The sequence below is a fragment of the Microchirus variegatus genome, assembly GCF_963457635.1.
Source record: "Microchirus variegatus genome assembly, chromosome: 11".
In the NCBI taxonomy this organism is placed as follows: domain Eukaryota; kingdom Metazoa; phylum Chordata; class Actinopteri; order Pleuronectiformes; family Soleidae; genus Microchirus; species Microchirus variegatus.
The window spans coordinates 16,742,842-16,759,095 of NC_139812.1; the positions used below are offsets into that span (position 1 = coordinate 16,742,842).

Consider the following 16,254-nt stretch of genomic DNA (forward strand, 5'->3'; position numbering starts at 1 on the left):
GTGGAAGAAACTGGACAATTTCAATACAATGTGGTACACAAGGATATAATGTAAATGGTGTAATGAAGAGAATGATATGTGAGCTCTGAGAAAGATGCCTGAGGGATGTGCAAATAAACCGATTTACTATAGGAAGAAGCAAAACTAAACAAAACATACCAGGAAATTAACTACTTTTCTATATTTGGATTATTACTTAGTCGATATTCATTATTTTACACAGTATGAGCTGTGCCTCTGCGCACAAATGCTTTAGACCTCTATTCACCATCAAATCACAGCACTTGCTTGTGTATGTAAGACCAGGGCTGGGCAACAAATCATATAAGTAAAAAAATATATTATCTTCTTCAAAATCAGAATCAGATATTCGAGTAGTTGTACTACAGCTGCTAGTGGTCACAGACGTCACCTACCATCAGACACCTATTGGACAAAACTAGCTGTCAATCACACTCATTTCTCCATAGACTTCTATTCAAACTTGCAAACAAAACAGCATAGTTTCCCCCTGGTGGCTATTTAATATTTTGCGTTTGTGCAGGTCCTAAACCAGCGAACTGGAAAACTACATCCACCTTTTATGTACAGTCTATGATTACACATAAAAAGTTTGGTGAAAAGCAATCAGCTTATTACTTATTAAATGTGATTTTGCAGACATTTTCCAAGAATAATATCTTGCACAAACATTAATATTATTACCATTTTAACCACAACTCTCGATGCGACACAATAGCCTACCTATTCCCAGAGGAATGTCTACCAACACTAAATGCTCCTCCTGGAGGAAATAGTCACCAGGCAGTGTTTGTATCAGTGCAGGTCCAATTACTGCCTGGTAACCCATCTCTACAGGCATCTTGACTGCACCAGCCCCAGTGGAACCACAGAGCGAGCACTAAACACTGTGGCCACACACCGAAAATGTCCAAGTGGCCAAAAAAGTAACAAGAAACTGTAGCATTTGCAGGCTGCTCCTTGTAAAAGTACAGCCTTACACATCCAGATAAGACCTGTGTCGGTGATATGAGAGCAAGTGGCCTTTAGATCTGCTCTACTGTGAAGTTTCCTGGTTTGACCTGTTCTATTAGTTTGTATACAGGTCCAGCATGGCTCTCATATTCCCACCGAAAAAAACCCAGCATGTGCTGAAGAAAGAAGGTAACGTGTGGACTGCTGCCTTTTGCAGGATCAGCATCTTTATCGTAAAACACTTTTCCTGCCCTGTTTCGCAACAACAACACCATTGTTTCATCAGGTAAGTGTCAGGGGATTAACCCTACTGATACACCTCCCCCTGGGGCTGAGAGGTAAGGAATGTGTACAGGTGTGTGTGTGTCTGTGTGTCTGTGTGTTTTATCAGCGTACAGTGTGGTCAGCTACCAGCACAGGGACACAAACCAGTAGCCTGTCCTAATGCCATCCCATATTTGCAGGGACCTACGGTGCTTTTAGTAAACACAGGAGAAGAGGGGCCGACGCGTTCTTAGAAAATGGACTGCCAGTTTACTAAATGCTAAACACAACTGTCGAGCAAGTCGGAGGCTGAACAGACCTCTTCTCGTATCTCCATTTAAACATTTCCTGAACCCGCAGGACCTCGGGGGAAAAAAAAAGAAGCTTTTCAGGTGTGGCTCTGTGAGGAACAATGTTTGATTTCACTTATTATCTTCATAGAGCCACACAGTGTTATTACAAATGACAATTTAATATGTTTATGTTTTACATGAGGACTTTCTGCATGGAGTTTGCATGTTCTCTCCGTGTGTGCATGGGTTTTCTCCAGGTTCTCTGGTTTCCTCACACAGTCCAAAAACATGCAGATTTTGGGATTAGGACACTCTAAATTGACCATAGGTGTGAGTGTGAGAGTGAATGGTTGTTTTTCTCTACACACTAAAAAAATCAAAGTAGGAGACTATACCTAAAAAGGTACAAATGCTTTGTCGCTCCAGTTGTACCCTATCAGGGTACAAGCACTGTACCTTTAAAATGTGTACATGCTTGTTTTAACCTCTAAAGCATTGGTTCTCAAAGTGCAGCCCGCGGGCCAATGGCCATTTCTGGCGGCAAGCAATGAATTACAGTTGATAGTTTTAATCCAGGAACTACTAAGCTTGTTAAATGTTTATTGGACATTATTGGATACTAGGGATGTGAATCTTTGGGTGGCTCACGATTCGATTCGATTCCTATTCTTAGGGTCACGATTCGATTCAAAATCGATTCTCGATTCAACCGATTCGATTCATACGATTCTCGATTCAAAAATTGACACCATGCATAGTGTGTTAAGGCAAATTATGGCATCAAAACAATAGAGTTTGTATAAGATAATGTGATAATGTGATCACACAATGGCAAACTTATGACAAAAGTTAACATTTATTCAATCAAAACAAATAAAAAAATGACTTACTGAACAAAATAATTAACTTGCATAAATAAAAGCTAAGGCTAGCTGCCTCTTTCTCCCAGAAGTAAAGTGTACACAAATAACACAAACTGGTGTTTTGTGTGGTTTTTAAAAAATAGAAATGGTTTTTTTCAAAAATCGATTTTAGAAATTTATGAATCGATTCAGATTTCGTGGATGATTAGAATCGCGATTCCTATGTGAATCGATTTTGTCCCCCACCCCTACTGCATACAGACTAATAAGTGTAAACTGTAGAACTGCAATCTGGTCATTCAAATTAGTACAAATGGGATTTCTTTCTGGGTTTTTTTCTTGTTTTTTTTTCCTTTGGCGGCCCTCAGTCCAATGTTGGGTTTCTAAATTGGCCCTCAGGTATCAAAACTTTGAGAACCCCTGCTCTAAAGAAACATTTCTATTTCTGAACCCCTAGTGACAAAAATGTACCTGTACACACTGGAGCGACAGCTCCAGTGTGTACAGGTACAAACCGGAAGCAATAGGTCGTTTCCACGTATGGATAGTTTCATCATATGTATACATTTCGAAACAAATTAATATCCGTCTGACGTGTTTTTAACTGAAGAGTTTCCATGTTAAAGTCACAAGTCTTTTATGTAGGTCTTCAAACCAACATCAAATTTAACCTCTCTACAGATACAGATTAGATGGAAAAACTTCCACTGCTCTGGTGGGGGGGATTTTTTATGACAAGTGCTTCCAGTTTATCTGCACCTTTACAAATGAAATGATAATTTGTTTCCTCTGTAGCAGTTGTGAAAAAACTAAATACTTGAGAATATTATTTTTGTGCATACGGTTGCAGTATGACGATGATGAAATCATTTAAAATCTAATGCTGTTAAAGTGATAAAAGAATTGCCATGAATATTGCACAGAAAAATAGCTGTTAAATGAATCTGTCAGAGAGTGCTGCCATGGCTGCTCAGTTTCCCATAACTTAAATTAAGTCAAATTGACGCAGGTAATAACAATAATGAATGTAATTGGAACAAATCTGAGAAAAAAGGGGGTTATAATTTCTTGTACGTTTATCCAGGTACATGAAATGTGACGGAGGCTTTATCGATCCGTCTCCCATCGATACACAGTCTCTCACTGGACCGTCCGCTCGCAGTGACTCAGTTGGTCAATACGTGACGACCTGCACAGTGGTCGTCCTGCATCGAGCTGCTGCCTCCGCGGAGGAGGATGTGCAGCTGTTCAAAAAGCAGCAGGCCTCTTCTTCACAAACACACTCATCCTCAACTGGCTTTTTTTTTTTGCTGTCAGAGCTGCATTTCCCTAACTTTTAATTGTCAGTGTCAAATGAGTTCACACAAGGCTGATTAACTCCATCAACTCTCTGCTACTTTGCCAGCATGGCTGTGTTTTCATTTTTACATCATGATTAATGAAGACAATGTGGAAAAGTGCATGTGAAAAGTTCCATCGATTTTCTATAGTCGCTTTATCCTCCACATGAGGGTCGCGGGTGGTGCTGTGCCAATCTCAGCTGACATAGGGCGATAGGCGGGGTAAACCCTGGACAGATCGCCTGTTCACAGGTGGATTCTACTTGGACATTCACTTGTGTGATGGGATAAAAACAGATTTGCTAACTCCCAATCTTCGACAACTTTGTGGAAGACATTTTCTAGCCTCAGCAAAAATGAATAAAGTATGTATAACGACCAAAAAAATCTGCAAAGAAAATAACAAGGAACAGCAATCCAACATGATTGAACAACATGGCTATTAGTTATTTTGAGTCAAGCACATTTAATCTCTGTGAAAGTTTTATGCATCACAGCTTTGAAGCCCAGGGCATCTGCACATTTTCTTCTTAAGCACACAAACACTCTCTTTCTCGGGCGTGCAGTCTGCTCACGGCTGCATTTCAAACGTCACTGACAAATCAAATTCAAATGCATTTTCCAGCTTCCACTGAGCACTGCATTGGGAGCCTCCTCCTCCTCCTCCTCCTCCTCCACCCCCTCTCTGATGGAAAGCCCTGCAGGTGAGACAGCTATCTTATCGCAGCAGCGGGGGTATGAGTTTCTGCTACACAAGCACATCTTTGTCTTCTTGTGACTACCATCCAAACATATCTGAGAAACAGTATCAGCGACTTAACAGCTCAGCTCTGGCAGAGCAGAGTCCAGGCCAGAAAGAGACTCCCTCACACAAAGTTCGTCATTTCTGAATCAGTCAGTCAGTCAGTCCAACTTCTCCCAGATAATCAACTTAGTGAATGACGTCCTTGGATTAGAGTACAAATTTTGCTCATATTGTTGCTGACGTTCTTAGGGCTTATTGGCAGAAATTAAATATGCTATTCATATGTGTGTGTGTGTGTGTGTGTGTGTGTGTGTGTGTGTGTGTGTGTGTTTGTTGTAGCTTTAGAAGAAGCCTTTAGGCCCCACTTTACAGAGGCCGTCATCTCCTGTTCATGATTCTACAGCAGCCCAAAGGGACTTGCATTTAAGATTAAATTTTTTTTTTAACCTGGTATGTTAAGGCCACCGCAGTTCTCTGAGGTGCTTGGTAAAGGGAGGGTGGACCTTTGACCTTTGACTTATTTTCTCAGGCACAATATCCAAATATCTCCTTGTTTGTAGCATCTCAAATGTTCAACTTTAATCTTAAACTGTGGAAAAGGTTTCACTATGACCTAACATTTTATTAATTAAAGCTCCAGTGTGTAACGTCCGTTGCCAAAACACTGCTGGCGTTGCTACACCCACGCCATCATCCGCGACGGAGCTGAACTTCCTTGCACTGTCTTGGCTAAAGAGGTCGTTGTGTTCACTGTGTGCATAAGGAACACATCATCACAACTAACAAATAGTGGGAATATATTAATTAGCCAATGGCAGCCAGTGAGATAATGGTCAAGAGAGTTATGATGGTCAATAGACATCCACGGGGAGTCTGGGAAATTGTGTTGCAATGAAAACTATAATTCTACAGCAAATTGTGTTAGCTGTGTTGGCTTTTTTTTCGAAATTACAGACTTGTTGTTCAATATAACCTTTGCCAAAAAAAACAAACAAACATATACGACTTACACACAAGAGTGTGTGTATGTGTGCCTCCAAAACAGATTTATGTAATCCAGTGTTGTTCATCACATGATAAATGAGAATGGGACAGGCTGCAGGGGTGGCTTCCAGGAAGTGGTGGTTATCTCAGTGATGATCACATGAGGACAGGTCGTGCTGCTGCTGCTGCTGCTGCTGCTGCACTCATGAACATTTAAAGAATAGAAAAGACAGCAGAGGAGAAATGTGGCTAATGAATCCACAAGTTAAATCCCAGCCATCCCAACACAGGGACCATTTAGCATGTGATGATGAACCAGAAATTAGACTAGTGCTTGTCATGTGAGCGGATACAGATGCAGAGAGGCTGGACAGTGAGAGAGAGAGTGGAGCCCAAGTGTCTGCTCACAGTGCTCTGACTCTGACAGAGGAAGTGGACTTACAGGGATGTTACTGACGTGGTGCAGCCTAAAGATCAAACCCCCAGATAGATGTGTGACATAATGAGCGAGCTGTCACGGTGGTTACTGAAGTTTGCACCTCTCGCAGCTGAAGAGCCAAACTGCACAGAGCAAGAGGTTATATATTATTTTATCGAAATCACTATATAGCCTATACTGCAATTTACAAATCGCATATAGGGCACAATATTTGTTAAAGCCAACACAACTTATTCTACAGACTGAATAGAACATATTTGTTTCTTTCACATCTGAATTCATATAATAATCATTTTACGTATTTTTTTTACGTACGAATTAAACTGAGAATAATAACGTGAGAATCCCTCTGATAGCGCAAATCATATGGCAATTCCTGTCAAAATAATCACAATTAGATATTTAGTCAAAAACGTATACATTAACCTGGTTAACTCAACATTACTTAACATAATTTAGCTTAATGTTACGGTCAAAATCGCAGGGTGAATTCAAAGCAGCAATAGCTCCATACCACTTTTTCTGTACAATATAATACACTCTTAGAAATAAAAGTGCTAAGTAGAACCATATAAGGTTCTTTGGCTTGTCCTCATATGAGAACCCTTTTTGGCTCCAGGTAGAACCTTTTTATAAAGGTTCCACCAAGAACCCTTTAAAACCCTTTATTCAGGAAATGGGTTTTAAAGGGTTCTCTGGTTCAAATTGGTTCTTACTGGAACCATTAGTGTTACCACGAACCCTTGAAAAACCCTTTCTTATGGAAAGGGTCTTTCAGAAGCAAATGGTTCCTGGTAGAACCTCAGTCCTTGTAGAAGGACCCTTTTGGGACCCTTATTTCTAAGAGTGTATTACCAATATCACAACCTACCAACAATCTACTGATACTGATACATACGACAGAGTATTAGGGCCATCTTTCTAGAATAAAGTCGTAAAATATAATGAGATTTTTTCAGCATTATTTCATTAAATCTATTATTATTATTATTATTATTGTTCAATAGCAACAGGACACAGATGTAATGACGAGCAGCCATTTCCATTAGAGATGATTTCCTCCAAGTCTGTGTGTGATTCGTTCTTTGAAACAGACCGAGTTTCTTGCACAACCTTTTCAGTCCTGATGCTGATGATAATGTGCTGCTGCTGCGCCAAAAGATTAAGCATTTCCTTATTTGTGAAGCCCAAACCAAAACATAACTTCAAAAAATGACCTGCATCTTGACACAGGTTGATCATCTGAGATGTTGCTTGAATAATAAAAATCCAATAAGTATTTCTTCAGTTTGTTACTCAGTATAGATACAGTATCAATAGATACATCTCAAGCTTCTTTCACACTAAAATTAGTAGATATTCCCAGGATTATTTAAGCCTGGTGTAACAACATCGTAATTGCCAGTGGTTTGTCTCCTCGTCTACATTATATTAGATTAAAACAAAAAAAACGTGCTGGAAATAAAACAAGTATAAGATGAAATAAAACAATATTGAGCACTGTATCAATTTGTAAAAGGTAAGGTTCAAGAAAACCATCCATAGCTAAGGACTAAACGAAGAGACGAGAAACTGAATGCACATCTTTGTGTTGTGCTGGAAATGATGAGCGGAATTTGCATCGGTGCCAAAAAATGACGCAGAAAAAGAAGAAATCAGCAGCACACGTCGTCTTGCGCTCCAACTAATAAAATCCAGCGTGCATCGCAGAGTTACTTGACCCAGGACTAAATCCTGCACATTTCCTCTGGTAATAAAAACATTTAAACCCTGGATTAAACATGTTTTTGACCAGTGAATATGGGGTATTTTAGCTGTTATGGTATACGGTGGTATGGTATACATTACCATGTAGCCATTTATTTATTTATTTATGTTTTAAATAAATGATTAATCGTGTAAGAAAAGATCTGTTCCCATGAGAAGAAATAAACAACCCACCAAGTGTCAGGGTAAACTTGCTGCTGCCACTTTTTTATTTACATTTAAACAGACAAAAAGTCCCCATAATGTAAATGATTATGTTTTAACTAATGACATGTTGTATTGTTTGCATGAATTTCGGGTTAGTCGGGTTAGAGTAAGTCTTCAGGAAATGAATGTACGTCAATGCGTGCGTGTGTGTGTGTGTGTGCGTGCACTTTAACAGTGTGAATGGTAAAATCCATTTGCGTTACTGATGATACTGACTTGACACAGAGCAGGAAGTGGTGGAGCTCAGTGAGATGTGGTCAGATTCTCTTTGTTACCACAGGGGAAGAAATTAACAACTTAAAGCTGCAAAGTGTTTGTTTTGTTTTCATAAATCAACCTTGTTTTTTTCTTTATTTCAAAAAAAAAAATCTGTTTACGTGTCTATCTTGGAAGGCGGATGTGACATCAGCGGATATTTCTGCATGTTGCTCCATTTATGAGGCCAATTGTGTTTTGCAAATATGAGAAACAGTAACAACGTTTACATGATTGATTCATTGACGGACGGCTCTGCGCAGCGTTACCGCATCCAGCAAATCAATTCGACCAGGAACACAAGACGTATTAAGAGCATCAGTAACATTATTATTGTTGTTTTCTGTTGACCACTTTAAAAAAAAAAAACATGTCATTTCGTTTCAGGCAGTCAATGGTTCATTGAGAGCAGGCCTTTTTCTGGACAACATGAGAATCGACTGACATCTGAAACTCGCTCGTAATGATGTAATCCACCATAACAGGCCTCGTGACTGTCAGAGTTCTGTGACACTGGCACGGTAACGGCAACCTGTTCTCGTTCCAAGAGCATCGTACACTGCCCGCTCTGTCATGGCGTCTTACTTTAAATCAGGTAAATGTAACTAAATGTAACCAAATATAATGTAAAATAAAGGTATCTACTGCGTAAAATATTGCTAAATAACTTTCTGTATTTATTACTTATTCAATTTCACTCGTCGCATGATGCATAATTATACAATGATACACTGCGATCTAGTGGCAGGATGCCGTCACTTTGCGGATAACGCAATCGCGATGCATTATGGGAAATGTAGTTTATGGTCAACGCACGCCTTAAAGAAGCATAGAACTATTTTAACACAGATTTTTAAGACCAATGAATCACTCGCGGACCACATAAAATGAAGTGGTGGGCCACATCTGGCCCCCGGGCCTTGAGTTTGACACGTGCTTTAGACGGTCTCCATCCACACTACAACAAATACTACTCATTACTAATCATATTATTTATGATTATTTATCACGGGTCGTGGAAATGCCAATGATATTAATAAAACAAAGGTCTGCCAACCTGGATAACCCTAACCTCAGCGTCTGACTTTTATTTTACTGCTCTGAGCATGAGAATGCACGGCCATTCAGTTTACAGCGGAGTCAATTGAAAAACAATCTCTTTAAGACATGGAAGAGTACCTTGTCAGGCGTGACAGAGCGGCGGTACATGATGGTCTCGGGATGAGAATGGGTTGGTAACGCAGCACAGACTCACATCATCACCACTGCTTTGAGAATCATAAATGGACCCTCACATACTCATATTTTACCCCTCTCCTACCCCTAGTATTTATATTTCTGGGTGGTATTTAAGGGTTTTAGTTTTTCTTAGCTTTCTTTTCTTATTAATTATGATACTGTGTTATCTTGCACTGTCAAAGTTTCACTTCAATGTGAGTATTTTTTACAAAAAACCGTGTGAAATGACAAATAAAGGATCTTGAAACTGCCACAGACACAAATTTGCTCTATACACAGTTTGTTCTTTATCGTATCACGTTAAACAATAGTGGACAAAAAAAGAAACCAGTTGCTGAAAAGAATCTTGAAAAAAAATATGCTTCAAACCCTTAAAATGGCTCTAGAATTCCATGTGATCACTTGGAGACAAATTATTTGATTGCATTACAATAAAATGATATAATAATGATGAGTGACACATTTTTTGGGCAAAATTTAAAAAGTGAAGAATAAAACTTTTGTTGCATCTGTGGCAAAATATTCACCCTCCTGCCCCTTCTTTACCCATTCACCCATTCTGATTATCCAAATAATGGGAATTCACAAGCCCACATTGCATTGACTTACATTCATTTCCTGTAGACGGACTTTAACCTTAACCATAACTACTAGTGTCCTAACCATAACCTAATCCTAACTCCAGCCTAACTTTAAAAAAACATCTTCACCTTAAAATGTACCAGGTAAACTCACACACATATAATCTAGCTTTTGTAAGTCACACGGCCATGACTACGAATGTGATCACTAAAACTTGATCAAACACAAGCACGGTGACACAACACAAAAGTAAACATGTTGATTTGTTTCTGGCGTTCTGCTTTTTGCACACGCTTCATCTGCTCTGACCTCCATTACGCCAGTGAAATGAGTTATTCCTACTTGGCGACAGCAAGAATGTGAACCTAAACACACACACACATGCAGAGAGAGACTGTGTACAGGAAACTGTTTCACATGCGGGAGCAGACCTGAGAAACCCACGTCTCATGGCAGCAATAAACACTACTGTCTGTAAACCTCATGTAGAAAGCAGCTCCAAAATGTGACAAATCCATCCTCGGCCAGCTCACCCCCCCCCCCCCCCCCCTCCTTCACTTCAACACGCCCTCACCCTGAGCCAGCACAAACTCTCACCACCTCCACCACCATCCCCACCCCTCCCCTGGGCCCCCCTTCAGCCGGCTGCATGTCTCTGGAGGTCGCCTCTGACGTCAGCAGCTCGTCTGGGCAGAGTGCCAGCTCTGTGGGCCCTTGATGGATACGGCCGGTCTGAGAAACGGTGCACTGTGTGCGCGGAGTGCGCGGCACAGACTCAGTTCAGCCCCGCTCAGACACATCGAGTGACCCATAAACACCCCAACAACCCCCGCTCCCTCTCCCTTTTTGGTCTGTCTGTCACACACATTGAAGATTTAGGGGAACACGTGCGGAAGCGAGGGATCTGTCCTGTAATAAACGGAGCCCGCAGAGGCACGCTTTGCCACGGCTCCTCTGGATCTTTGCGAGACAAGGTTTCAGTTTTTTTTCGACTGACGTGGCTGGAGATATTCAGTACAAAGTACAAACATTTAACCGAAGCAAAATATTAGAGAAATTACAGCTGTGCGTCACTATATTTACGCTGAAATCCGCTGATTCAACCATTATGTCACATGGATCCAGAGACCTGTAGCATATATGTGTGTGTGTGTGTGTCCATTTCCATGTTTGATCCTGTGTGTGTGAGTGCGTGGGTGCAGGTATACCTGCAGGCCTGCTGCTGGTCTTCCTCTTCAGCCATCTGTCCAACGTCTCCGCACTCACGCTCTCCAACACAAAGTCGTCCAGCATCTGCGGGTGCAGTGAGAGGTAGGCCTTCACTTTCTCATCGGTCAAGCCTAAAGAGCAAAGAAACAGTAAAAAAAAAGAAAAATTCAGTTCACACATCCATGACTAAGCAACGCGTAAACAAATAAAGCATGCAAATAAAAATATGGGGAATAGTAAAAAAAATGACGGCCAAAGGAATTTAAGATATAAGAGGATGGAAATAACATCTCGCTCTGGCCCTCATTGTTTCTGAAAGCCACCCAAACAAACCCACGGGCTAGAAACAACCGAAGGTCATCTCTCTTTCACTTTCCCGTGAAGTGAGCACGGCAGCAGCTCCACATTTTTCCGGCTGAACCTCTCAGATAGCCGGGCTAACTCACTTATGTTTACTGTAAGGCTTCATCTCCAGGGATAGGAGCCCCCAACAGAGGCAGCAGGATAAAGGAGGACTCAATTGTGCTTAATAGGCAATTAGGTTCTTGAGAGCTTGCTAAGTGCTGCTGTTTACTGTCTTTGTTGTCAGGGAAAAAGGCAATTTGCCAGACCATCATTGAGGGAAAGTTGTTTTTAATATACCCGCTGGCGTCTGAGAGGCCGTCGTGATGCGCTAGGAAACCGTCATGTTTAGGGTCACTCGCGCCGAGGTAGTGTGTGTCTGAAACAAACACAATGTCGCTGCGGGCCATAATATCATCACTGATCCGTGAACTCAATCCTATATAATTGTACAAATTTTCATTGCATTGATATCGTGTGTGGTAACTGTATTTGCTAGCAGACAATTATAGAAAAGAAGGCTTTCGCAGAGACAGTCATTTCACTGCTCTCTCACGAAAACGTCTGGTTATCAGCAGCATCTGCGTAGACTCCCTTCAAGTATGAATCACAAGAGGACATGCAGCTGGAAGGCATGTGTTCTGCCGTCAGACACACACACACACACACACACATTAAAGTATTACTAAGTGGGGCGTTTGTCTGAAACCCTGTATGATATTGCAGCAGTTGAACGGCTACAAATACTTATGGACAACAACACAGTAAATGAAGTGTGGCACAGATTTTTAACTGTTGAGCCAGACGACAAAATAAAACCAGATGTAAGAGATATGCAGATGCTTCCACATCAGCTGCAGGTAACATGTTGTATGCGAGTAAAAAGTGTGTGAAAATGAAGTTGTAGCTACCTTTGTTTGTTCATTTTTGCTCCTGTAAACGGACTGACCTTATCATTTGATCTTCACCTACGATAGATCATTTGCTTTGTATGTGTGTGTGTGTGTGTGTGTGTTTGAGTGTGTTTGGGGGGAGGTGAAAAAGGCAAACAGAAGAGGGGATAAGTTTAGAGGACGCTGTGGTCTGACGCTGTCCAGACTCAAAACACGGCTCTTCAGAAAGCCTTCCTCGCGACCTCACGCGACTCCTGACCAGCTCTGAAGCGTAACGACGGAACACAGCTTAATAAATGAAAGAAAAAAACTAAAATCAGGGGCGGGCGGACGCCGGAGGGAGCTACAGGGGACAGAAAGACATACAAATAGACACAAAATGGAAGCACGGCGGAGGGACCCGTACGAATGTGTCCAATCAGGCGCACAAAGAAGGCACTGTGATAAGTGACACCACACAAGAAACAGGCTGTGTGAATTTTATGAATACCAGTTTTGTGTCGATGGGTTCTGAACATTTTTTAGCTATCATATGTGTGTGCACATGAACAAAAATAGTCAAATGTCCTATTTCCATTGGGCAAAAAAAAACAAACGGCAGTGATAAGAATTTAGCAACGTGCCTGCAGTATAATGGCTGTTAAAATAAAAAGTGTTCTGGGTACAACCCCTGTGGTTAAACTAAGCCACAACTGCAAACACTGGCTCTCAACAATAGCCACTGTTTATTTCTGACACTTTTAACCATTAAAGTATCAACAAATTCAGGCTTTTTACAAACACTGTACACATTGCGAAGTTAAGTTTATGAAGTCAATGTTTCAGGATCAAGCTAAGAAGCCTGGTCATGGCATTAAATGTCATTTTTGAGTGCCAATAAGTCACTTTCTGACTTACCTAACCTGTTTCTACACAGAAAAATAACCTGTATCAGGGTTTGGAAGCACGCCACATATTTTTTTATTAAATTAAATCACCATGTGGCATAGTGAGCATTTCAGAAACTGCTGGTACACAGACCAGCTCATCAGAGAATGATGAGTGTGTGGAGGTTTTCTGAGTAAAAATACCTGGTTGATGGGAATAATATACAGTATCTTGCAACAGAAATTCAAATAACCAGTAGTGAATACCAAGTTTTACAGCAGAAAACCATCTCTGAAAACAAAACATCTAATGTTACGATGCATTCACTTAAGACAAGGCACATAAGAAGTGGAGAGCAGATTATACGTGCAGTAAAATCTGCTCTAAACATTCACAGTCAGTCCAGGAGCAGTGGTTCTGTCCTGACACATGCACATGCATTCGTCAGGATCAGTTCAGAAATCACCGTTTTATTGGAAAGTAAAAAAAAAAAAAAAGTAAATATAGTTAATCCCCATTAAAGTTCAGTGGAAAAAAAAGAAGATTGCAGGACAATTAATGGGTTGACCCGACAGCCACGATATTACAGCATGGTGGTGATTGATGGCACTTTTCCCTTACCAAACATTCCTGCGACTTTCTGCCGATCTTGTAGGCTTTCCCTCTGAAGTCTTTTGAGCCGCAGCTCAACCTAATGTGACCGCAGTGACACTCAGAGCTGTGGGTAATGCGTCAGTGTCCCGAGCATGCAACTACAGTGGCTAATCAAAGGTGCAGCCAGATATGTCCCACATGCTGTGGTCCAAAATGGTTAGCCCACTGGGAACCACATGTGTTCACTCAATCAGGGAGGAGAGAGCGAAAGAGCAAGAGAGAGAGAGAGAAGGAAGGAGAGAGAGAGAGACTATTGCAGTAGAAGCAATAGCATGGTCACTGGTTTGACCAGGGTTTTTTATTTTATGTTGACAAAACCTCAGTGAAATTTTCCTTCCCACAGTGGCCGGCGTTGGTGAAGACAATGGCGTAATTTTTAATGGAGATAATAATAAAATGAAAACAAAACAAATCGCACAAAACACTATTAAAAAAATTAATCTAGCTTCCTCCCAAACATGTGACAGTGCAATTGAAACATGTCTGATATCAGTAAATGAAAAACATTCAAATCCAATACAGTCCAAAAACTTTAAAGCTGCAGTTCGGAACCTCTGTCGCCCTCTGTGGACAAATATAGTCACATACACATAATTTTTTTTAATCAGGTATCAGGTTTTTATATTTTCTACAGTGTTTTATTGTTTATTTTTTGGTCTTTAACTATGTTTCTAGATTTTATTTATCGGTGATGTACAGCACTTTGCTTCAGCTATGCTTTATAAATAAAGTTGGATTGGATTGCATGCACACATAGACAGAGAGCAACAGAAAGGACGACGTCTGCTTTTACAAGAGTTTTTGCTACAGTACTTCAGTACAGTTCTACAGTACAGTTCTTTGTGTTTTCAGACATAGTGCTGCTGTATGAAGCTGTATTGCTTTACTCACGTTGTGTGCTTCTTTCCACCAGTCACATTGGTTGCACTGGTACGCCAGCACAAAATTTAGGTGCACACACACAAACAAACACACTAAATGGTGAGTAATGTTACCATCAGTCTAACATCTTATATTTACAACATGCAGACACGTTGTCCTCTAAAGAGGTTGTATACATTCAAGAGCAGGCTGCTGAAAACATTGCATTCGGTTCATTTTTCACCTTGCTCCTGCGCTCATAACTGTGATGCATTAGCGTTCAGTCAGTTCTAGTAAAGTGCAACAGTTTAAAGAGCGTGCCCAGCCCACTCCACTCCACTCTACGCACACACACAAAGCGGCATTGGATTTCAGACCACCAGCGCAATAACCTACAAATACAGCGGGTATAGCAGCTTATACCTGCACACCAGGCAGACTACACCACTGCCTTCAATCACCACGTCACACCATGTCATTCGTCTCTGTTCTCATGACTGAATATCTGGACTAGAGTCAATCAAGGAAAAGACTCTGCCCTTTTCTGTCTTTGATTGGTTTTCAACGTGACATCATGCTTTCTTGAGTGTGAGTTTGGGCAGGTGTGGATAAAGAACAGATGCTGAAGATCGACATTAAAGAAGATAAATGTCAAAGGCACAGACCTATGAAATGAGTGAGTGAATCTGTCTGGAATTTCATCACAGACATGAACACAAAAAAACTGCTATGGTGAGAAACAGTGAGAGAGTCATGTGGAGATGATCTGCTTAGTCAGCAACTTATTTGACAATGATTTGAATGTAACAGACATTTTTTTTTACATTTAAAAACCCACATAGAGCAGTCCTGTTGCACATATATGTTAGTTATGGAGGTCTACTTACATACATTAACTTGTTTTTATGGTCAAAATCCTCCTAGTTGCTGTAAACGAGCTGATAGAAATCTCTCTTTTCTAATGCTGTTCCTCAGCGGCGATATTTCAGACTGAACTCTCACACCCAGAAGACACAGTGTGTTGTGATTGGCCAGCCAGCGTAGAGCCTTCCCAACTGTCTTGTGATTGGCCAATACCCGGAAGTGACATATTCAGCACATATTCTAAACTTCAGGGCTTCGTAAACAAGGTAATGACGCAGATACACACGAAACATTAATTGGAACTTCCGGTCTAGGTCCGCTTTAAAAAATGCAAACTAGAAGTAAATGGTTCATCAAGCACAGGTTTTTAAGAAAGATGTACGCCACCAACGCAGGGACGCAGTGATCATGTTTAGCCCTACTTGTATTAATTTCAATAATATATGAATATTTACATTTTACTGAAACATTTTAAAGCAGCAATCAGCTAAGCGGTCCACGGTGATGGGTCACATATTAAAATGAACTACTCTTGCAGTCACTGCATCAGATACTTAATGATATCGAGTGAAATTATGTCGCGTTTTCAGACACACGCACGGGCGGGAAAA

At 40.8% G+C, this 16,254-nt stretch overlaps 1 protein-coding gene across 1 annotated transcript in view; it reads right to left on the reverse strand.

The window, feature by feature from the left end:
• pde10a (phosphodiesterase 10A) overlaps positions 1-16,254 on the reverse strand; it is a gene marked incomplete at both ends in the record, with an annotated part of 59,521 nt that overhangs the window by 16,688 nt on the left and 26,579 nt on the right. Inside the window, one exon of the mRNA XM_083897786.1 lies at positions 11,162-11,293. Coding sequence (XP_083753912.1) covers positions 11,162-11,293 — 132 coding nt within the window. The remainder of the gene's footprint in view (positions 1-11,161; positions 11,294-16,254) is intronic.